Consider the following 23,473-nt stretch of genomic DNA (forward strand, 5'->3'; position numbering starts at 1 on the left):
TGGCCTATAGTGTAGAGGTCTCACCTCAGGGCACTGACATGTATGGCTGAGCCACAGCTCACGTTACACTGGCCATAGTTAACAGTCCTCCAGGCTAGGGACCTGCCTCAGGCCAGCTGCCTTTGGGACCCAGGCCCCAGCCCAGTCCTCACCATGTTGAGCAGTTCCTGCAACAGCCGGTGGGTGGGGGGCCCAAGGCTCTGCAGGACCTCCTGCAGGTGCTGGTAGCCAATGCGCTCCTTGAACACCTCCTGAAAAGTGGGGTGGAAGTAAGCAAAGGTGTGGGTCTGTGGCTAACTCACACCCGAGGAACCCCTCCACTTTTGGAACTGTCGATCTCTGCCTGTAGAGTCCAGTAGAGAAAGGGACAACACAGAGGCTGGAGTAGTCTATATTCATCTCAGAGGGGTACAGATGGCGGCCAGCTCCCAGGCATCCCAGCTCCCAGGACACACTGAAGACCATACCCACCAAGCACGTGAAACCACACCCCAGAGGCAATGGCAGTGAGTGCTCTCCAGGGAACAGGATCACTGGCCAGGTTTGGAAACATGAGGACAACAAATTCCACCTCTGACTCCTGTCACAGAAAGTCTGAAGCATCCTCACCTTGGCTGAGGGGGAGCCACTCATGATGCAGGTCAACACTCTGATGACATGGACTGCAATGGCATCTGTTTCCTGGTCCAGCACCTTGGGGTAGAGGGGATGTCAGGAGAAGCAGCTGCTGGGGTGTCACAGCTGGCAACACTTGACAGTAAAAGGGGTGCAGGGCCAGGTACACCAAGGTCCAGGGTATCTGCTGGATCAGCAACCCTCTGTGAACACCAGGCCCTCCACCTGCTCCACAAGCTGTGCTGCCCTGAACTGGAGTGCTCTCGTAGCAGTTGGGCAAGACTGCCTCTGCAAAGAGGCCTGGAAAGAAACCCAGGCCGGGAAAGGCTAGACCAATGGTGCACACGGCCTCTGCACCCCCTCCTACAGACTTACTGGCACTAGTCCCCACACCCCCACCCAAGTGAGACATGCATGCAAGCAAGCCATCAAGTGTCCCATCACCCATGGTGATTGCCAGAGATTCAGAGGGATGGGGCAACCAATCACAGGGCATTAGAGCCAGAAGAACCTTCGAGACCTCTAAATCCTACCCTGTTCCCCCACCCCCTGAATCAGTGAGGATGCTGTGGCCCAGCTTAGCTGGCCCAGCTTAGCTGAAACTGATATCAGAGGCATGCTGCTCACTCCCCTGACCCATCTGGGGGTGAGGGGCTGAGAGTCTGGTATCAAGTGCTAAGTAAGCTGTGGGCCCTTTGCTCATAGCTCTGCCTAGTCCCCCTGAAGTGAGATCTGAGACAACCTTCCCTTCTCTAGGCCTGTTTCCTTATCTGTAAATAAACCAAGGATGTATGCGTGGGGGGTCACCTAGCCCTGCCTGATTTGGAGCTGAATGGACAGGCAGATCTCAGAAAGTCACCAGGGGAATAAACATATAAGGCTGCCTCATGAAGACAAAGCCAGGGCCGAGGCTCTGGTGGCTGGGGGCCCAGGTGTAGAGCCCCCGTCTGATACCCCACAGTTTCTACAGCCCCTAAGGACAGTTAGGCATGGGGCATATTATAAGAAGTTTAGTATAGGACTCAGGAGCCACAGAAGACATGGCTCCTCTGGGGACCCCTGCCTTAGCAGGAGATTACAACCTAAGCTCTTGGTGTCTGTACTTGAGTCTCCTGAGACGGGGGGGGGGGGGGGGGGGGGGGGGGGGGGGGGGGGGGCGGGGGCGGGTAGGTGGTGAAGGGTTTCGAAGGTTCCTTCCAGCCACACCCCAGCACCCGATTCTGACACTAGGTAAGCAAGAGACCACTTCCTGCTCCAGTCTCCAGGATGGGGCCTTGGAAGGGGTAGGGGTGGAAAGAGCCTGGGAGAGTCACCCTCAGTGTCAGCTATGTCAGGCCTCAGACACATCTACGCATCCACCGTTCTAGAGTACAGGAAATGGTCAGAGAAGGAGCCCAGGGTGGGTGGCCCAGGGAGGTGCTGCCTGAGCTGGTGAGTCCCAGAGTGGTACCTTCTGGACATCGGGCTCAGTCAGTAACCGGGTGGCCAGGTCACTGTCCCCCTCAGGGGGCGCCCGGGCCTGCAGGTAAAGCTGTGAGGAGGGTCAAAGTGGAGGAGGAGGAGGAGGAGGAGGAGGAGGGGAGGTTAGAGGAGGACCAGGAGGAGCTGCCAGGGCTCTGCACCAGTGAGAAATGCCCCACTGAGTCCTAGTCAAACTTCTCCTGTCAGGTTTTTGGGGCCCAAACCCAAAAGGGACAAACCCTGCCCAGCCCCAGGCCCTCCGGCTAAGCACAGGCCAGAGCCAAGTTTGCTCAACAGCAACCTGGGATGTCTATGTGATTCCCCCCAAGCCTTCCACCCCGCAGGTGAAATTCCACCCACCTTGCTGTTCTGGATGAGGCGAATCAGATGTTCAAAGCAATTGTTGCTGAGGAAGGTGGCTTGCAGCACTGGCCGGTCTTCACATGCCAGCATCATGGGGATAGCATCTGTGTGGGGGTCAAGGTCACAGACTCCCCGACAAGCGTTCTTAAACACCCCACCTCTCCTGGTGCCCGGTCCTGCTTTCCCACCAGCACATGGACATTCCCCTCCCTAAGGGCCTGGGAACCCATACCTACCCAGCATGCTGACCCGCAGGGTGACAAGGGCCTCTTCAGGGCCTGAACTTGGACTAGCTGGCCAGTCAGCATTAAGAATGTAGAAGTAGCCCTCAAGCAGGATGCGGAGTTCTGGTCCTCGGGGTGGTGCTCGGCTGGCATGCAGGACGTGCACTGCACCCACCAGCGCTTTCAGAGCCAGCAACACCTGGCTCGGGTCCTGAGCTGGGCCACGGCCCCAGCCCCGCACCACACCTAGCAGTCCCTGCACAGAGCCAGCACTCACAGCCATCTGTCCATTTTCCTGTGGGTGAGGAACGTTGGCAATGGACTCACCTAGAAGCAAGGTGCTGAGAGGGCCACCCTTTGGTCCACAGGCTCACTACCCCACATACCTTTCCTCCTGCAAGGACAGCACCAAAGAGGTGGATGAGCCGCAACAGCAACGTGGGAGGCAAACAGCCTGCATCCTGCAGGCTCTCTGGTAGTGGGCAGAGCAGGACAATGTCACCAAGGTTTTAGGGCTATGGGCCAAAGGACTGCACAAGAGGTGGGATATCCCAGCATGGGGGTGTGGGGTGGAAGCTGAGCCTAGCAAGTGTCCAGACTCGAGGCAGGAAACTTCCCCCTTTAATGGGTCTAAAATGACATGGCTGTATGGTAGGAGGATGGGGGGCTACAGTGGTTCTTTTTTTTTTTTTTTTTTAAATTTTTGAGACAGGATTTCTCTTTGTAGCTTGTCCTGGATCTCACTCTGTAGCCCAGAATGGCCTCGAACTCACAGAGATCCGCCTGCCTCTGCCTCCCTAGTGCTGCACCACCACCCGGCTACTAAAGTGGTTCTTGAGGGATATATGGTCCAGCCCTGAGAGCCTAGGCAGCTTCCTAGTTCCTTACGTCCAAAAGTGACAGTGTCCCAGAGTGACACACAGCCACTGTGCTTCCCCACAGAGACACAGGGTTTAGCTTCTAAGATGCAAATCCGTTCCTTCTTCCTCCAGTGGGAGCTTCTGGTGCTCTGCTCTGGGGACCAGGTTGCATCAACTGCACTGATATTTCCCCTCCCCGACTGGGGACTTCCAGGGGCTTTCATAGCCTCACATGTGGCCTTGCTCCAGCTGGACAAGGCGTCAGGAAGTGAAGTGAAACCCAGAGAGCAGGAAGGTCCAGGCCTGAGTCACACTGTGTGACACAGGTAGGACTGGGTGGGGTTGGGGCCTCCCTGCGGTGGGGCTTTTGAGGCAAGACCTAAGAATAAAATTGCCCCATGAGGGGAGAGGACACAGCATGGGTCAATACCCTGAGAAGGAATAATTGGTGACATTCTAGGGATGTGGGGACGGAAGTGGGGAGGAATGAGAATCAGTCCTACAAACGAGAGGAAAAATGGGGGTGCTTAGAGTGCCTGGGCTGTGGGAAATGGATGGAGGCAGGGCTCCCCAGGGACCTCCCCTCCTGGGTCATGTACAACTGACTTACTAAACTAGCCAAAAGGGTCCAGCTCCCACAGCACTGCTTGTCTGTCCAGTTACTTCCTGCTCTGACCATATCAAGTGCTGCCTGCCGCCCCTCCAATGAGAGGAGAGAGAAGGCCCAGGGCAGAAGAAACAATGAATGGAAAAAGCCAGGGGGAACAAGTGGTCAGGGGGGCTTCTGGGCACCATTCCTCCAGGAGTGAAGAAGTAGGTGCAGACAGCTAGTGTAGAGAGGGGCCTGAAGAGGGTAGAGCCCAGGTGGGGGCTCCCCGAGCAGAGAGACTGGACAGGGACAAGTGTCTGGGAGCAGCCAGGAGGGAGAGAAGGAAGATGAGCAATTCAGGGGACAGGTCAATACCCCTCCTGATGGAAAGTCCTCATTCCAGCCTAGGAAAAAAATTCTTTGCCCAAGCATGCCCTTTCTCTTCTCTCTACCCCGAAACTGCTACTTGGCTGTTAGAGGTTCCGGTGTCCCTCCCAGGCCAGACCACCAAGGAGTTCCTGTTTAGCGGGTGGCATCAGGGAACTACAGGAAGGGGACCCAGGTTAGGGGGCAGGACTGGCTGGAGACTGACCTTGGAAGAAGGCTCCGAATTCACAGGGCAAAGTGACGGGAGGGAACTTGTATTTGCTCTTCTCCCTGGAGCTGATGACTTCCCTGGGGGTGGGGGTGGGGAGAGGTGGAGTGAAGCCCGCACTGGGACCCATCAGCTGAACTCTCACCTCTCCTTGGTCAGGTCCTTCTCCTCCAGCCTGCACACAGGCTAGTCCCATGAGACCAATGGTCCCATCCCATCCCTTTCCTTTGCCTGGCCTCCGGTAGGTCTCCCTGGCCTCCTGTAGGTCTCCCTGGTCTCCTGTAGGTCTCCCTGGTCTCCTGTAGGTCTCCCTGGCCTCCTGTAGGTCTCCCTGGCCTCCGGTAGGTCTCCCTTTCCTTTCCCTGGTCTCTGGTAGGTCTCCCTGGTCTCCTGTAGGTCTCCCTGGCCTCCTGTAGGTTTCCCTGGCCTCCTTTAGGTCTCCCTGGCCTCTGGTAGGTCTCTCTGGCCTCTTGTAGGTCTCCCTGCTGGAGGGAGGGCTGGGTCTTACCCACTCTGCTGGCGCCGCCAGGTCTGGTAGGGGTCAAAGAGCCCCTCACAGAGGAGCAGAGCATGCAGGGCCACATTCTCCAGCTGGGTCCCATGGCCTTCCTTTGATGAGGAGGATCCTTTCAGCTAAAGTGTGGGGAGAGAGAAGGGGGGTTGGCCAGCCATACCTGCAGTCTGTCTCCACCCTATCCGGGCAGGCCCCTCACCTTAGCCATCAATCCAGTGAGCAGTGCCAGCACTCGGGGCACCAGTACCTGGCCCCGACCAGCCTCTACATTCTCCAGGTTCCTAGGGTGGGGGTGAAGAACAAGAGAGGTCACGCTAATGTCCCAGGTCTCCCTCACTCCCTGGCTCAAACACCCAGGCCTCTGCCCACCCTCAAAGGACACTAGGGAAAAGCCACCTGCAGAGAATGATGAAGAGCTTCAGCAAGAGCAGGGCCTGTTCCAGGTCGTCCTGGTCCAGCTGCTCTGCTAGCGAATGTAGAGCATCTAGGGGTAGCAGAGGGACTTCCACACCTGCCTCCTCCGGCCTGTAAGAAGGGAGAGTTGCCGAGGGCCGAGGACAGCTCTACCTGCCTGGCCCTGACCTCTATGCAAACCCAGCCTTACCTTCGAGGTTCCAGGGAGGTTAATGAGATACTCTTCTCGAAGGCACCCACGAAGGCCTTCAGCCATTGTTGCAGGTAGCCAAGGTCCTTCTGTTGACAAAAGATTATATCCAAAAGGATAGGTGGATTAGAGGTGGAGTGGTGGGGATGGAGAAAGGGAGAGGGGGATGGGTCCTGGAGAACAGGAACTTGGAAGGTCAGAACCAGAGGACTGTGGTATCGACAGGTCACCTCCAGAACCTCATCTGCTTCTCTCAGTCCAACCTTCAGGCTTTGTTCCCACCATTCTAATGGTTGGTACCCACACAGACCTGACACAGGCAGAGGAGGAGCTTAAGTGGGGTGTGGCTATGGTCCCCACTAGTGCTGCTGCTGATCTCCCATTCAATAGCTACCTGCTCTCTAGCCAAAGCTTTGGGATGTGTCCTGTGCTGCCACCCTCTCCAAGTTCTGCAGCCACCACCTCCTGAAAACCTTCTGGTGCTATATGTGCACCAGGATGCACACACACTTTTGGATAGGCACCCAAGTCACACTTATACCTCAAAACACTACAACATCCTTGCACAACAGCCCACCCTTGTCCTGAAACCTCCATCCACCCTTGCTGTTTACCTGGACCCCAGGCCCCAAAGCTGGTTCCATGGACAAGAGGGATGGGTAGTGGCTGAGCCAGTGTATGGGCGCCGCCAAGGAAACTATGGTGTGAACAGAAAAAACGTTTCCTCCACCCTGGCTGGGGCAGGAAGCGCAGAGTCACGGTGGGGGAGGGCAGCCGCTTCCTCCCAGTAGACCGCAGGGATGTGGAGGGGGCCCTGGGGCACCCTGGGCTACAAACACATTACGGGCAGGGCCTACAGCACATGGGGTGGGGGTCATCCTGCCCTGGGTGCCATCCTTGCTGTTAGGGTGCCAAGTAACCTTCATTTAAAGTACCCACATTTCCCAACCTGGCTCAAGACCTCAAGCCTAGGGAAAAATATGCAAGACTTCCCATATCTCTGTTCCTCACCAGGACCTGGCCACCCACCTGATTCCACAGGTCTTCTGCTCAGTGAGACAGCTAGCCATTTGCCCTCATTTGCCCTAACTTGACGCCATTTCCATGACATGGAAGTGGGACCTGGCCTGTACATTAGTCCCTCCCCCAATTTGGCGCCCAAGCAACTGCCACCAGAGAGCAATGACCTTTCCCAAATTAGAGAGGAGATGAGAACCACAGCGGAGACGGGCAAGATGGCACACTTCAGTCGTGCCCACAGGGCCGAAGACTGCTCCTAGGGGCAGGGACCTCATACCTAAGGATCTACGGAAACTTCACTGAGCAGCGGTTCTCAGCCTTCCTAATGTTGGGACCCTTTAACACAGTTCCTCGTGTTGTGCTGACCCCAACCATAAGATTATTTTCATTGCTACTTCATAACTGTAATTTTGCTACTGCTATGAATCAGAATATGAACATCTGTTTTCCGATGGTCTTAGGTGATGCCTGTGAAGGGATCTTTTGATTCCCCAGAGGGGTCAAGACCCACAGATTGAGAACCACTGTTATAAAGGCTGACTGGCTTGTTTATGCTGCCTGTAGCATATCTCCTCCCATGTAGCATGCCCTGACCTGGATGGATGCCAGCAGAGTGGGGGCAGGCCCCCAAAACCTAGTGGGAGCAGCTATCCACTGTGTCTATGTTATCTATTATTTCTAGTGTATGTGTGTGAGCGAGAGAGAGCATGCATGCACGTGTGTGTGTGTGTGTGTGTGTGTGTGTGTGTGTGTGTGTGTGTGTGTGTGTAGACCAGAGATAGTTGTATGTGTCTATCACTGTCCACCTTATATTTTTGAGACAAGGTCTCTCATTGAAGGAGAGCTCACCATTTGGGTTACACCAGCTATCCAGAGAGTCCCCAGGATCTACTGGTTTCTGCCCCCAAGTATTAGGGTTACAGACACGTGATGCCATGCCCAGCTTTTACATGGGTCCTCAGGCTTGTGAAGCAAACATTGAGTTATCTCTCCTAGCCTGTTTTTCCCCCACTTTTGAGACAGGGTCTCACATAGCCCGGGCAAGCCTTGAACTCTCTAGGTAACTAAGGCTATTCTTGAACTCCTGACTCCACTCCTGAGAACTGGGATTACAGGCATTCACTACACAGCCGAGCTCTTTTTGCAAAGCTCAGGCAACCCAGAAAGGGACCATCGACATCAAGAAGCAGGACATCACTGTGACTTCCAAGCCTTCCTGAAAGTCTCCTTCCCAATCAACCAGCAGGAAGACCATGATGCCCAGACTCTGAACCACCTGAGGCCAGGTTACATCTGGAGGATTACCCCAAAGGCTCATATGTTAAAGGCCTGGTCTTTGACGCAGAAGTGTTCTAGTGGGGATTTAGGGAAGTAATTGGATCAGGAAGGCTCTAACCATATCAGTGGATTATCCACTGATAATATTATATAATCCATTGATAAACTATCCATTGATAGGTTTATAATCTGATGGGCTACTGGGACAGATGGAGTGGAAGTGCCATGGGACACACCCTTGGGAGCTGTATCTTGTCCCTGTGCACTTACGACTGGCCTGTGTGTAGTCTTCCCCACCCCGCCCATGGCCCCCCTTTCTGGTTGACATAAGGTAAAGCAGTTTTCCTTTGTCATGATATTTCTGTCCTGTCATACTCATAAAAGCAGCAGAGCTAGACCACTGTGGATTGAGTAACCTTTCCCCCTCTAGGGTGACCCTCTCGACATTTTATCAGAGCACAGCAGGCTTCTGAGGCATTTCTTCTGAACCCGTTACAGCTGGAGGAGCGGGACGCCTCAGAGAAGACTCAGCACCTGGCTCCAGCTAGTCCTTCTGGGATAATGCAGCCGATCTTTGTTTTAGGCTAGGGAACCTGGCCATTCGACCCTGACCCCTGCCTCAGTGGCCTCATAGAACCCTTCCGGTTCATAAATGTCCCAACATTGGGCTGGGGAGATGGCTCAATCAGAATGCTTGCCGTATAACCATGAAGAACCATGTTTAGAGCCCCAGCACCACAGACAGAGGACCAGCAGCGCATGTTTCCGACCTCAGCAGTGCGGAGGCAGAGGCAAGCAGGTGTGTGGAGCTCCAAGGCCAGCCATGGGACATCTATGTGTTCGAGGTGTAGTGAGAGACTGTCTCAGAAAATAAGGCAGAGAGTAAGTCAGCATCAACACACACACACACACACACACACACACACACACGCACACGCACACGCACACGCACACGCACACGCACACGCACACGTCCAACGCTGTCTTTCCTCTTCTATCCCTCACTACCCCTAGTCTTCTCTGACCCAAAATATGGGTCCCTAATTCCCCAGCTGACTCTTCCCCACGCCTAGAATGAGGGCCCAACTGCTGAGCCCAGCCCTCTAGGTCCCTGGTACAGCCAGGGCCTGCTTTCTGTCCTCTGATCACGCTGTGGCCCAGACTTCTACACCCCACTCTACCGCCTCAATGACTTGGGCTTGGGGTAATTAAGCAGGAATTTCCATCTTCCTCATGGCCACTCCAGCTTTCTATCCCTCGAACCACACCCTTGGCCTGTCTCGTCCTGTAAATGCTCCAGAATGGGCTGAGCCAGCTAAGGGCTAGGCCAATCAAGGCAGGCTTCATGGACTCTGAAGGGGCACGAAAGAGTCAAAAGCACAGAACAAGTGATACGAGGAACGGAGGAACCGCCAGTCCCTCTCTTCTGGGCCTCACTCCTTCTCCCTAGGATGCCTCAGGCCAGCTCTGACCTGGATTCCATTGTTTGAAACTATAGTGCTAAACATCAGAGTCTCTACTGAAGCCCGCACATGCGGGCATGTGTGCGTGGTGTGTGTGTGTGTGTGTGTGTGTGTGTGTGTGTGTGTGTGTGTGTGTGTGTGTGAAGGTAGGGCAGAGCAGTGGTCAGGAGCAGGATGGTTGTGTTGCCTGTGACAGGGTCCAGAGCCTGAGAGTGCGACTGCAGAGCTTGAGTCTGTACCCCTATCTCAGAGTCTCTGTCTCACTGGCTCCTCTAGCCCTTTCTGGTTCTGAAGGGGAACCTTGGGACAGACAGATGAGGAACAACCACACAGGCCAAGCCCACCCAAGAGCCCTTCAGCCTATGAGGGAATACCTGGGTCTTGCTATAGGGGAGAAAATAGAGGTCACTGTCCCTAGAAGGATGGATGTTAACTCACCATCACCCCAACCTGTCCTCAACCAGGCCCGAATACACTCAATATTGGGAGGAAGAACTCTCAAGAGCTAGAGAGGCACAAACAGTTCCTGGTGGGCATGGAACTGCCACTTTCTTAGAACTCAGAAGTAACTCTGGTGGGCTGAGGGCATGCCCGTGCAGCATTGGAGGGGGCAGTTTCTGTCAGAGGGTCAGGGGCCGCTAGGCTGCCTGCCACCACACGGCCTCCGGAGCTATGTGGACAAGCCTAAGGCCAGTGCAAGCCTCCAGCAGACATCACCACCACCACTGAATCAGTCAGCCACTACTCTGGCACAGGCTCCATCTTCAGAGCAAACCAATGGTTTCCTCTGACATGAGGCTCTGCATAGGTGATGCCCTCATCCCCAGTCTCGACTTCCCAAACCCACTAGTCCAAGGGTGTGGCTTGCTGCTCCCATCCCACAGGGTTGTACATACTTTAATTCCCATGTGTCCTCTTCAGAAATGCCCTCAATCAGAATCAGAACCCTCTGAAGACACAATTCATTGCTGTTGTATGGGTAGGGATTACTCGTGGGACTGGTGGCTGAGGGTATGAGTTTTGGAACCCAGGCCCTGTTTAAACACTGGGTAGCCTGTTACTTAACATAAAACTCTCTGAGCTTCAATCTCTCTCTTTGTGGGGTCAGGGGGAGTTGAGAAGGGTCTCACTATGTAGACCAAGTTGGCCTCCAGCTCACAGAGAGATCTGCCTTCCTCTGCCTCCCATGCAGGGATAGAAGAGTGCACCACCACCTCCAGCTTCAACTGTCTCTGCAACAGTCTGCTCAGTGGCTGCCGCATCATCCAGCATTGCAAAGGGTGGGATGGCTGGGAGCTCCAAGCCAGGGGCTCTGCTCAGCCCAGATTCCTGGCATTCTAGGACACCCCCCATCCCTGTCTATGAGTGAAGGCAAGAGGCAGCCCGTGGCTCAGGCAAGAGCTGAGGCCTCCAGGGCATTTCCCAGTTTGCTGCCTTAGGCAGAGGAGGTAGAGTGTGATCCCCAGGGAAGAGCTCCAAGCAGCAGGGCGAGGGATCACAGTTCAATCCTGGGTGATCCCTCAGAGCTACCTCCACCTCTAGGAACAAACACGAAGAAATAGGACTGGATAGGTCTGGACAAGACAGCTCCTCAACCCTAAAATCCTCCCTACAGCATTAAGAGGGGAGAAGGCAAGGCCAAGGGTGGCTTTGAGCTACATTATAAGAACTGTAGTGGGATGGAGAGATGGCTCAGAGGTTAAGAGCACTGCTTGCTCTTCCAAATGGTCCTGAGTTCAATTCCCAGCAACCACAAGGTGGCTCACAACCATCTGTAATGAAATCTGGTGCCCTCTTCTGGCCTGCAGGGATATGTGCAGACAGAACACTGTATATATAATAAATAAATAAACCTTAAAAAAAATTAAAAAAAAAAAAAAAAGAACTGTAGGCCATGGGATGAAGCTGGAAGATGGTAACTTTTCCAGGGAGCAGAAGCAACTGAGCACAGTAAGTGCCTGGGTGTCCAGGCCAGTCTCTGGCCCCTTACCTGAAGCAGTACTAATTGGTCCCCATAACACCCTTCAATACTTAGCCATTTTCCTTGTCCCATCACTATGGAAACTGAGAATTTCCTGCCATGGTTCCCATAGCAACTGACCCTGTTTCCATGGGGATCCCACACTTCCCCATCAGCTCCTCAGTTGTCATAACAACCCCAAGGATACCAGCCTTTCCCCCCAACCCCAGGCTCTATGCTCATTTTTCTATCACTAAAGTTCCTCCTCCTTCAGTTGCCTTAGCAACAATGGCAGGGAGGAAGAAACTCCAGTTGCCCCTCAGGTGTGAAAGGGACCAAGAGCTGGGTACATTTGCCCATTTAAGAAAGTAAATAAGAACTAAGCAGTGACGTACACACCTTTAATCCCAGCACTTGAGAGGCAGAGGCAGGTGAATCTCTGTGAGTTTGAGGCTAGCCTGGTCTACAGAGTGAGTTCCAGAACAGCCAGGGCTGTTACACAGAGAAACCCTGTCTCAAAAAACAAAACGAACCAAACCAACCAACCAACTAACAACAACTCAAAGAGAGTAAATGAGAGCACTAAGACGCTGACTAAGTCAGTAAAGTGCCTGCCGTCCAAGCATGAGTTTAGATCCTCCAGCACCCAGAAGAGCCAGGGTTGCATCTACAGCCTCAGCTCTGGGGGGAGGGGGGAGGAGTGAGATGTGATGATAGGCGGAGGTCTGGTGAGATGGCTCAGCAGGGAAAGGCACCTATCACCATATCACCAAGGCTGACAACCTGAGTTCGATCCCTGGGGCCAACATGTTAAACCTCCTCCTGGATGTTGTCCTCTGACCTTCACACGGACATTGTGGCATATATGTGCTCGCTCGCTCGCACAAATTAATACATTTTTGAAATGTGCTTTTAGAAATTAGATGCAGCACTCAGGAGGCAGAGACAGGCAGATCTCTGAGTTCAAAGCTAGCCTGTTCCAAAGCCATAATCAGTTCTAGACCATCAAGGGCTACACAGTGAGACACTGTCTAAATAAATAAATAAGGTGGAAGACTAGACATGGCTCAGTGGTTAAGAGCACTAGCTGCTCTTCCAGAAGACCTGGGTTCAATTCCCTGCACCCATGTGGTGACTCAGAACTGTCTGTAATTCCATTTCCAGGGGATCTAATGCCCTCTTCTGGCCTCCGTGGAACCAGCCATGAATATGATACACAGACATACATGCAGGCAAAACACCCACACACATGATTTCTTTCTTTGGCCTCCACATGTATGTACACATATGTGTATATGTACACACACACACACACACACACACACACACACACACACACACACAGGAGGTAAACTGAGGTCCAGGAAGAATTAGGACCCGGCTAAGGATCTAGAGGAGCAGAGAGGTCTGGTCAAGTCTCCATGAGGCAGGAGAGTTCACGGAACAAGGATAAGAGACCAGAGAGAAAAATGAGCAAAACTAAAGAACTACTTGGACATCGCCTCTGAGTCCTTCCTCAGTGGCATAACTGGTGAATTCAGCTTGGATTTCCTGTCCTGCCACACTCTGTGATCCTCAGCTCCCCCATCTGGGTGGAGGGCTAGTGAGCAACACTACTGCTCCAGCCTGCAAAGGGGCTGTTCATTTACATGCTATTTTGCATTAACTTTTACATGTTTCCCAAATGCCAGCCTGCCAGGTGCTGTCCCAGTCTCCCGGCCCTCTCATACGTCTCCCATTTCTTTTCGAGGACACGTTGGTAGGTGCGCTCCACCATTCACCATGCCGGCTCTGCCCTGCTCCCTACTCCTGACAACTGGCTGCTGCCGCTTCTCCTTCTCCTTCAGACAGGCTCTTACTCTGTAGACCAGACTGGCCAGGAACTCACCAGAGGTCTGCCTGCCTCTGCCTTCCGAGTGCTGGGATTAAAGGTGAAGGGGGGTGGCAGACAGATAGCCTGGCTGAAAGCTTGCTTCTTGTCTTTTCCATTGCTCTGTGCTCATTCTTGTTCCTGGCCTTCAGCCCTTAAAATCCCAACTGTGCCTGCTCCGGGCTGACTTCCCGATTGGTCACTACCCTGGGCATCTTCTCATCCAGTCATTTAGCTAACACCCGAACATTCGGGAACGCTTACTGAATGTTAGGTTCCCAGAAGCTGTGGTAAGCATGTGAAGATTAAGATAGGCTACAGCAGAGGGAACTACAGGTGTTGTCCCAGGGAAAGATCCACCTGAGGCTTCCTGACCACACGCTAAAGCTTTGGTTGCTAAAGGAACTCTTCTGATGACTGTGACTTGGTTTCCCCAAGAGAACCCTGAGGAACTCCAACTAAGTAATCTCCAGGGGCACTTTGATACTGCCCCTCCCCCATTTCCTCCCAGAGCCCACCAAGAGGGCAGGGTCCATGTAGGTGAGGGAAAGCATGTCTGTCCAGGCAATCTGGGGTCTTTTAGGGGGAAGGAAGGGCAGGAACTGGGGTGCTTCCCTGTCCTCACCCAGACCCACAACTGGGGAAACAGGTTTGCCAGCAGATGGTAGGTAGCTCTGAAGGGAGGGGCCCCCTGTGTTGCTGGCTGCCTGGCTGGTGACTGACAAAAGGGGTCTCTTTTCTTTCCTTTTGAGACAAGTCTCAAAAGTCTGTAGCCTAGATCCGCTTCAGACTTTTGGCAATCCTCCTGCCTCAACCTCTCTCATGCTGGATCACAGGCATGCGCCATCACGCTGAGCTCTGAGGGTCTCTTAACACCGGTCGGCTCCATGCTTGCCTTACACACCCCAGGACACCAACACAGTGGGTCCCTAGCAGCACTATCTCTCTTCGGAACCCAGCAAAGGGGTGGGACAGTGTTCTGGGAGCAGGCAGGAAGGCTGCACTGGGAGGCTGTCTGGCTTCCTCTCCCCAGGCAGCCTGGCCCCACCCAACTCCTGGGTTTGCTCTCACATCCTGGATTTATTTGTTGGCTCAGTCCCAGGCTGCCCCCTGCCTGTCCAGACTTCCAAGACTACAAGCAGGCAGCTCGTGCCCCCCACCTACGCCCTACTCGGGGGAGGTGGGCACACAGCAGACAGCAGTGCTAACATCTCGTCACCAGACAGAGTTCAGCCTGGCAACTATGAGAGCCATACCAGGACGTCTCCAGCAGCGACACCCAGCGGAAAATCCAACAGTGACATCTCTTCGGATTCCCCACCTGGTTTACTCTCTCTCTCTCTTCAGCTGGTCATCTCCCTTTAGGATGGAGACACAGGCTGAGTGCAGGGGAGGCAGGCTTCTCTCTTTTCTTTTTTTGGTTTTTTTCAAGATAGGGTTTCTCTGTGTAGTTTTGGTGCCTGTCCTGGATCGTGCTCTGTAGACCAGGCTGGCCTCGAACTCACAGAGATCTGCCTGGCTTTGCCTTCCGAGTGCGTGCGCCACCACCGTCCAACCAAGGCAGACTTTTCTGACCTACACCAGCCATAGTGGCCCCTTCTCTACAAAGTCCAGGTGGCCTGAGGGCAAGATGGTGTTGATTTTACAGACAGGTAGTGAGAGGCTTAAAGGTGCAATGAGCTTGGGCTGGATTACTCTAGGAGGGACTCTTCTACACACCACCAGTCCAAGCGAAAGAAGCTGTGACTCTTAAGACTCAGACCCTATGTTCCGAAGGGACCATCAGCCAGCCTTTTCAGAGGGCCAAGGTTGAGCATGAGCTCTCCCCACATCCCTGCTCCCAGTGACAAGCTGTTCAGGGACACACAATGGACCATTGTGTCCAGGGCACACCTGAGCTAGGCACTTAGTGCCAAGCAGGTGCAAGGAGGGAGGCGTGACCCTAGGATCACTCCCTGCTTCCAGTGCAGAAGGAAAGTGGGGCTTCTGTATGTGACAGTCACGTTGAGTCTGAATCACACGGGTCACAGGCCCTCCGGAGGGTCCCTGTCAAATCTCCTTCCTGGCTTCACCCCCGACGACCCTGCCCCACTGCAGAATGGAGGTAGACTAAGGTTGCCTCAAGCACAGCAAGAGTTCGGCACTAAGTACTTCTCTGGAGGAGTCTGAGGCGACTAACGTTTGATCACAGTAAGGAGTGGCACCTGCCGGGCCCCCCAGCCTACACGACATTCTAGCCACGACCACTTATCGTAAACGCGCCCCTCAGGCGAAACAGCCTACATGCAAACTGAGTCCCTTTCTTTCCAGGTCTCAGTTTACCCAGTTGTGAAAGGGATGAGGAGTGACTGCCAGGGTAACTGAGGCTGCGCGGTTTCGCTGGGGGACTTGCAGTACAGTGCGCGCCCGCGAACACTGCCCCCTGGCACAAATGCCCCGGACATCCCGCCAGCCTGGGGCACGCACGTGTGTGCGGGACTGGAGCCCCGCGTGCGCGCGCCTATCTGCGGCCCGGGGGAGTGGGGGCGCCGGACGCAGGTGCAGCTGGCACTGCGCGCGGGGATCTGGGGGCCTCGCGGACCAGGGGCGGGACGGGCTCACCTGCGCGTAGTAGAGCAGCCACAACTCGTAGAGCCGCTCCGAGGCGGCCATGGCCTGACCCGGCTCTGGCCCTGCTGCGCGCCACCTGTCGCCACCTCCTCCGCGCCGCCCGCCGGTTGCCCCGGGCCAGGCCCATGGGCGGGAGGGCGTCACTCCGGGGCGGAGCGGCTGTGTACTGCTGGGGGGAAGTCCGCGGCTCCCGACCCTGTCGCGCTCAGTCACCAAAGTCTACACGCCCCTCCTCCTCCTCCTCCCGGCCGGCTTCCTACACTCCGCTGTCTGTCACGGCGGAGCCACCGCCCCGCCTCTCCCAGGACTGTGCAAAGGGCGGGGAGTCATGCTGGAGGAGGAGCCTGAGGTCAGGGCGGCCCGGGAGGTCGCGCCGAGTCCCGCCCCTCGCAGGCAGAGTCCATTCAGAACCACTGGCAGGATCATTTCAAGCCTCCCGGGTTAGGGGGCGGGCACAGGCTGCCTGAGTTGTCCAACCTGGTATATAACCTATCAGGCTTGGCATTATCGCTATTCCAGGAAGGGACTGCGGTTCGCGCGGGGATGACTAGGGCCCTTCAACAAATACCACTTGTGGCGCTAACTACGTGCAAGGTTCTGTTCTAAGAGCTTTATGGAAGACAAGTGCCACCTTTGAGTTCTTGCTGAGTGCTGAGCTGGATGGGAAGAACTGTCAGCTGACTGCAGGGCAAACCCACCTGCAGAGGAGCGGTGGCCTTCCATCGGGCAGATCCTTAACCAAGTGGACCTCTAGGTCCACTTCCCTCTAGGAAGCCTTCCCACTTGCTCCCTTGGGATCAACCCCTCCTCCCAGGGCCCAGTACTTGTCATTTTTGTTCGTTTGACCTGAGGGAGATGCCTCAGGGGTGCCTCATGCCTATTTTAATGAATGGAAAAACTGAGGCCCAGAGAGGTGGAATGAGGATCACAGGGGCAGCAAGAACAAGGGATCCAGGCCTGGCTGACTCTTTGCTGGGTCACTGTCACCACCCCTCTGTCCCTTTCCTTGTGCCCAGACTACTTGTGAAGTGAGGGAGTCCCTGGTGTTGGATAGGAATCAGGTTCTTTGTTAGGAGCCGGGAAAGTTTGCTAGGTCCAGACAGATCCGATTGGTCCTAGGAACTGATCAGTCTGGAGTGCCCTAGATCTTGGGTGGCCAAGAGAAGGCTGACTTTGTCCTTATTCCTGCCCTGTTTTGTACTCTTGGAGTGAATGACCCTTACATTCTGGCCTTTTCCCTCTTGTCCCATGCATCCTAGTCTGAGCTGACATTTCCTAAGCACGGATAACCTATACGCTAGGCAGCTACCCAATCTCCTACTGTGATGGGAGGTCCTAGACAGAGGTTAACCCAGGAGGACAGTGAGGTTAGGGGGCTGTGGCATTTGAAGGAGCTAGGAGGGGAGAGCATTCACCTGTGGACCAACTTTATAACACACATTCCAGACAGGGAGCACCGTTGCTAATGGGCTCGTCATCTCCTGGAAAGAAGGGTAGGGAAGAAAGGAGTGCATGCATCTGGGACCATCTGCTACAACCTCTTCATAAACTGGGAGGAAGGAGTAAGTTCTGTGGCGCTTACTTGGCCCTGGTTGATGTTTGCTTTTCTCCAGAGACCGGAGCCTGACCCTGAGTGTGCTGCTGCTCCAGAAAGGGATGAGAGGTCATTCTTGAGTTCAAAGGAAAAGGCCATGCAGCCAGGCCTCGAACTGGACAGGTCTGGAGCAGAGTGGACAGAGAGGCTTAGGAGCAACCCATCAGGCGAGTCCGAGGTGCCCCTGGCTGCTGTCTGTAGAGGAGAGAGGCTGACCTCAGAGTGAGAACGAGAGGGGCCACGGAAGGTTTCTGGTGTCTGGTGTCCTTACGTAACCCAGACTGAACTCGAACCCATAATTTTGCTGCCTCAGCCTCTGAAGTGCTGGAATTATAAACGTGCGCCCCCACACCCGGCCCAGGGAATGTTTCTCAAGGCATTGGCTCCTTGAAGAATCAGCACAAGTGGATAAGGATGGGTAAGCATTCTAAGAGGGCAACCGGGAGAGGTGGGTGGTGGTTAGGCAAAACCAGAGCCATCGACTCACTCTAATCTCTTCCTCTCAGGTCTGATTCTACTTGCTTTCCTACTGATTAGTGTCGGACAAATCGAACCTTAACGCCTTTCCCCGACCCAGCCGGCTCGCTCGCTGTACAGGTTGCTCCAGAGCAAAGGGCGTGTCCTCCTGTAGCAACTCAGCATTGATTGGTTTTCAGGGCTTCCGGCTCTCCATTCGCGTCCCGGGATTGGCCATAAAACATTCTTCTACTCATTGGGCCTGCGCAGAGCGCAGAGACAAGGAGGGGGCCTCGGGTAAAATGGCGGCGGCTGCTGCCGGTGTGGGCCGCCTTGAGGAAGAGGCGCTGCGGCGCAAAGAACGGCTGAAGGCCCTCCGGGAGAAAACCGGGCGCAAGGTGAGGGGCGTGGAGTGAGAGCTGCAGGCATGGAGGCCAGTGTTCTGGGTCAGAGTGGGAGAGCTGAGGACTAGGGAAACACTATAGTCGAGGTGCGCGTGCGCGCGCGAGTAGCGCATGCGCAATAGGAACGGTGCCGGACTCCGGGGCTGAGATAGGCTTGTCTCTTCAGCCCAGGGGCGGACCTCGCGCATGCGCTTTGGGCAGTGGTCCCCGCGGGACAATCGAGATGCGGAATGCATGCGAGTTGTTGCAAGGACAACTTTCAATTTTTTTTTTTTTTAAATTTTTGAGACAGGGTTTCCCTGTGTAGCTTTGGTGCCTTTCCTGGAATTCTCTCTGTAGCCCAGGCTGGACTGGAACTCACAGAGATCCGCCTGCCTCTGCCTCCCGAGTGCTGGGATTAAAGGCGTGCGCCATCACCGCCCGGCCGACAACTTTTTACATACTTTGGGGGTTCGCCTTTTCTTTTCCTTCTTTCTTAATTTTCTTTTCTTTTCTTCTCTTTTCTTTTCCTTTCCATTCTTTTCTTTTCTTCTCTTCTTTCTCTCTCTCTCATCTCTCTCTCTCTTTCGTTTTTGGTTGGCCCCACCAGCCCGGCTTTCTGTCACCTGCCCACCAGGGTTCCGTTGGGTAGGACAGCGAATGACTTTGCTGTGGATGTGCAGCCGGAGTCCATCCGGCAAAAGTCCAAACGATGTGTGGGTGGACTGCGGGGAAAGAAAGCTCCTTTTTCTTTTCCAGCTTTCCTTTAGTTAGCCAACGAGATGGCCTGCATTCGTCTCTACTTGCTGGTCTTTCCAAAGTAATGAAGAGGGAGAACTCCGAAATTCACTACCTGTGTGCAGACTTTGGCTGTGTCACTTGATGGTGTGAGACTTGAGACAAATTGTTTCATGTTCCTGAACCTGGTTTCTTTCAGTTCTCCAGCGGAGGAATAACTGCGTTTACTTTTCGTGGGCTATTTTGAAATCTAATAGAGAAAATGGGTAATGAAAAAGCCCAAGAGGCTGGGAGTTGTTGGCTCTGTTGTTATATAGATAAAAAGTAACCCTCGCTTAATAAAATAAAACATCTGCCACTTCCGACTTAATCAAAAACCAGATTGGAGCCGGGCGGTGGTGGCGCACGCCTTTAATCCCAGCACTCGGGAGGCAGAGGCAGGTGGATCTCTGTGAGTTCGAGGCCAGCCTGGGCTACCAAGTGAGTCCCAGGAAAGGCGCAAAGCTACACAGAGAAACCCTGTCTCGAAAAACCAAAAAACAAAACAAAAAAACAAACAAACCCAGATTGGTCGGTCTCGGTTGGTCCTTGTTTTCCTTTCGGAATACTGTGTATTATACCTTGTGCTATGCTGTGAGAAAGTGAAAGGGGAAGTACTTGAGAGCGAAAGCTGGCCAAATGGGCTTCTGCTTTTGTTGGCAGCCTGTGAGAGCCATCAGATAATTGTCCTCCAGCACCTGACCAGGGAAGCTCAGGCTTGACTCTAATCCTCATCTGTCACTCTGCCTTACTCTTGAGGCAGGGTCTCTCCTCTAAACGAAGTTTGTGGTGTATTTTTGCTTGTTTGTTTTAGGGTAGGCTGGCAGTCAACAAGCCTGGAGATCCTCCTGTCTCTGCCCTTCCACAGTGCTAGGGTTATAGGCAAGTGCAAGCCCATGCTCAGCCTGTTAGGTGGGTGCTTAGATCTGTACTCAGGTCCTCATGTGTTCATAACAAGCGCTCTAACCACCGAGCCATCTCTCCAGCCCCAGCAATGAGATACATAGAGATAAATAGTTTTGTTTTTTGTTTTGTTTTGTTTTGTTGTTCCCTTTGGTTTTTTCGAGACAGAGTTTTCTTTTGTGTAGCTTTGGAGTCTGTCGTGGAACTCACTCTGCAGACCCAGCTGGCCTCGAACTCACAGAGATCCGCCTGTCTCTGCCTCCCGAGTGCTGGGAAAAAGGCGTGTGCCACCACCGCCCGACTGAGATAGTTTTTTGTTTTTGTTTTTGTTTTTTTTTTAGATGAATTTTGCTGTGTTGTCCAGGCTAACCTTGAATTTAGGACTCTCCTGTTTTATTCTCCCCTGAGGAGCTGGTATTACAGGCAGGTGGCACCTTGTCCAGCTTTACATTATTTTGAATTGTATAGCCTTGCAGTAAGTTTTTTTGCTGTTGCTTTGTTTGTTTGCCTTTTGTGTTTTAGATACAGGGTTTCTCTGTGTAGCCCTGACTGTCCTGGAACTCTGTAGATCAGATTTGTCTCAAACTCAGAGATCTGCCAGCCTCTGCCTCCCAAGTGCCAAGATTAAAGGTGTGTGCCACCACATCAGGCCTGCAGTAAGTTTTTAAGTTAGTTTAAGTGGTGTAACTTAGTTCCTTTTCAAGATTGTTTTGGCCCTGAAGGTTCCCTTAAGATTCCATAGGAAGCTAGGGATGGTGGTGCGTGGTTGTTAGCCCATCCGTTAAGAGGCTTCAGCAGGAGGACTGCTGCGGGTTGAAGGCCAGCCGTGGATGCACATTGAAAGGGACCTTTCTCAAAAGAACAGAACGAGAAGATTCCATCTGAATTTTGGAATAAGTTTTCCTGTTTTTTGTAAAGAGCATTGTTGAGATTTTGTAGGGATTGCCTTGAATCTGTAAATCATTTGAGATAATGTCATCATTTTAAATATGGGATGCCTTCCATTTAACTAAGTTATTTTCAGTTTCTTCAGCTGTGGATGTTGTCTTGTTAGACTTTTTGTTTTGTTGTTGTCTTTGTTTTTGAGATAGGATTTCTTGTAGCCTGAGACTGGTTTCATACTCATCAAGTGGTAGAGGATGACCTTGAATTAAATCCCTTTGCCTCCAACCTCTCAGTGCTGGGATTATAAACCTGAGCCACCAGGTTGGATTTTATGTGCTACTGGGGACCTTTAACTGTATGCTGGAAGTGACCACTGAAGAGGTCTGGGTTGTTGTTTTGAGGATTTTATCTTTTCTTGGACCAGGAGGAGCATGTACTGTTCACATGTATTTGGGTGTGCAAGTGTGTCTGGACACGTGTCAATATTAGGTGTCTTTCTTGATTTCATTCCATCTTTTGTGTGTGTGTGTGTGTGTGTATGTAGAATGTGTATGTGCACACATGTGCAGGTGTGTTATGCTTTTGGAGACCAGAGGTTGACATCGGGTGTGAGGGTTTCTCTCACTGAATTCGTGCTCAGATACTAGCTAGACCTGCTGGCCAGCAGCTGCAGGAGTGACCTGGCTCTGCACCCTCTGTGCTAGGGTTACAGATGTGTAACTACACTTTGCTTTTTTGTTGTCACGTGAGTTCTGGGGATCTGAATTTAGGTCCTCATGCTTTCAGAGCGTGTGCTTTACTGACTTAGCCAGTTGCCTTTTTTTTTTTTTTTTTTTTTTTTTTTTTGAGACAGGGTTTCTGTGTGTAGTTTTGGTGCCTGTCCTGGATCTTACCCTGTAGACCAGGCTGGCCTCGAACTCACAGAGATCCGCCTGTCTCTGCCTCCTGAGTGCTGGAATTAAAGGTGTGTGCCACCATCAACACCCGACCAGTTCTCATATTTTTATTTGTTTGTTTTTTGTTTGTTTGTTTATTTTTTGAGACAGAGTTTCTCTGTTTGGCCTTGGCTGTCCTGGAACTCTGTAGACCAGGCTGGCCTCGAACTCACAGAGATCCACCTGCCTCTGCCTCCCAAGTGCTGGGATTAAAGGCGTGCGCCACCACTGTCCAGTTCATATTATTTTCAGTCTCTTCTCACTGAATCTAGAGCTCATTACTTTGGTTAGGCTAGCTGGCCAGTTAGCTCCAAGGATCCTTTCGACCTCTGCCTCCCTCAGTGTTGAGGTTACAGATGAAATCACCTGGTTTTTATATGGTTGCATGGGTGCTGGGGATCTCAGAACTCAGGTCCTCAAGCCTGCATGGCAGGCACTTTCCTGATTGAACCGTGTTCCTAGTTCCTTTTTTTTAAAAAAACAAAACAAAACAAACAAAACTCTTGTGGTTCTGGGATGAACTCAGGGCTTTGTGCATGCTAGCCAAGAGTTACATCTCTGAGCTGATCTGTTACTCGTTTACTTACTAGGTGTAAATCTATTCAAATTTTTTTTTCTTCATGAGTCAGTTTAGATGGTTTGTGTTTCTCTATGGATTTGTACATTTCATCTGGATTTTTTAGTTCACTGACACACTGGTTGCTGTTTAATTAGGTTAAATTTTCACAGTCTGACTTCAGAAAGTTTTTGGCTTAGTTCTAGAAAGTTTGCATATGGGAATTGTGTGGCTTCTGTGTTAGAATCAAGAGCTCACTATTGGTCCTTGGAGTTTTCTCTCATTCTCTTTAAGAAGTAGGGCTGGAGAGATGTCTCAGCAATGAAGAGCACTGGTTGCTCTTGCAGGCTGCCCGGGTTCAGTTCCCAGCACCCATGTGGCTCCTCACAACTGTCTGTAACTCCAGTTCTAGGGGATCCAATATTCTCTTCTGGCCTCCACAGGCACTTCATGCGTGTGGTACACATATATGCATGCAGGCATACACTCATACATATGAAATTGGAAGAAAAGAAATCTAAAGTAAAGTAGAAGTAGCTGTAAAGCTTCCATCTTGACTCAGAAGTTTTTGCCTTCTCCTGGTTTGTTTCCTTATCTACAGGCTCTTTTGGAGGAGGTGGAGGGTTTTGAGACATGGTGTCCATCCCTTGGCTGGCCTGGAACTCAGAGATCTACCTTCCTCTGCCCACTAAGTGCTGAAATTCAAAGGTGTGTTGCAACAGGCCTGACCCTTTCTCTAGGTTCTAGATTTTATCCCCTCGTCCTTTTCTTGATTAGAAAGGGAAGTTAGAAGCCGGGCGGTGGTGGCACACGCCTTTAATCCCAGCACACGGGAGGCAGAGGCAGGAGGATCTCTGTGAGTTCGAGGCCAGCCTGGTCTACAAAGTGAGTTCCAGGAAAGGCGCAAAACTACAGAGAAACCCTGTCTCGAAAAACCAAAAAAAAAAAAGAAAGGGAA

At 52.7% G+C, this 23,473-nt stretch overlaps 2 protein-coding genes across 2 annotated transcripts in view; one reads left to right on the forward strand and one right to left on the reverse strand.

Moving 5' to 3' along the window:
- Positions 1-17,830, reverse strand: part of Nbeal2 (neurobeachin like 2) — a 32,879-nt gene extending 15,049 nt beyond the window's left edge. Inside the window, exons 1-12 of the mRNA XM_052722156.1 lie at positions 17,609-17,830; positions 5,826-5,914; positions 5,618-5,746; positions 5,421-5,502; positions 5,216-5,340; positions 4,705-4,787; positions 3,050-3,135; positions 2,676-2,958; positions 2,437-2,543; positions 2,066-2,146; positions 610-693; positions 153-251 (exon numbers count right to left, since the gene is read on the reverse strand). Of these exons, the coding sequence (XP_052578116.1) occupies positions 153-251; positions 610-693; positions 2,066-2,146; positions 2,437-2,543; positions 2,676-2,958; positions 3,050-3,135; positions 4,705-4,787; positions 5,216-5,340; positions 5,421-5,502; positions 5,618-5,746; positions 5,826-5,914; positions 17,609-17,719 (1,359 nt within the window). The 5' untranslated portion in view covers positions 17,720-17,830. The remainder of the gene's footprint in view (positions 1-152; positions 252-609; positions 694-2,065; positions 2,147-2,436; positions 2,544-2,675; positions 2,959-3,049; positions 3,136-4,704; positions 4,788-5,215; positions 5,341-5,420; positions 5,503-5,617; positions 5,747-5,825; positions 5,915-17,608) is intronic.
- Positions 17,831-18,342: 512 nt separating this feature from the next.
- The window catches only part of Ccdc12 (coiled-coil domain containing 12), a 58,432-nt gene continuing 53,301 nt past the window's right edge, over positions 18,343-23,473 (forward strand). Inside the window, exon 1 of the mRNA XM_052722136.1 lies at positions 18,343-18,474. Coding sequence (XP_052578096.1) covers positions 18,379-18,474 — 96 coding nt within the window. The 5' untranslated portion in view covers positions 18,343-18,378. The remainder of the gene's footprint in view (positions 18,475-23,473) is intronic.

The sequence above is a fragment of the Peromyscus californicus genome, unplaced genomic scaffold (assembly GCF_007827085.1).
Source record: "Peromyscus californicus insignis strain IS unplaced genomic scaffold, ASM782708v3 Scaffold_11__1_contigs__length_118956290, whole genome shotgun sequence".
In the NCBI taxonomy this organism is placed as follows: domain Eukaryota; kingdom Metazoa; phylum Chordata; class Mammalia; order Rodentia; family Cricetidae; genus Peromyscus; species Peromyscus californicus.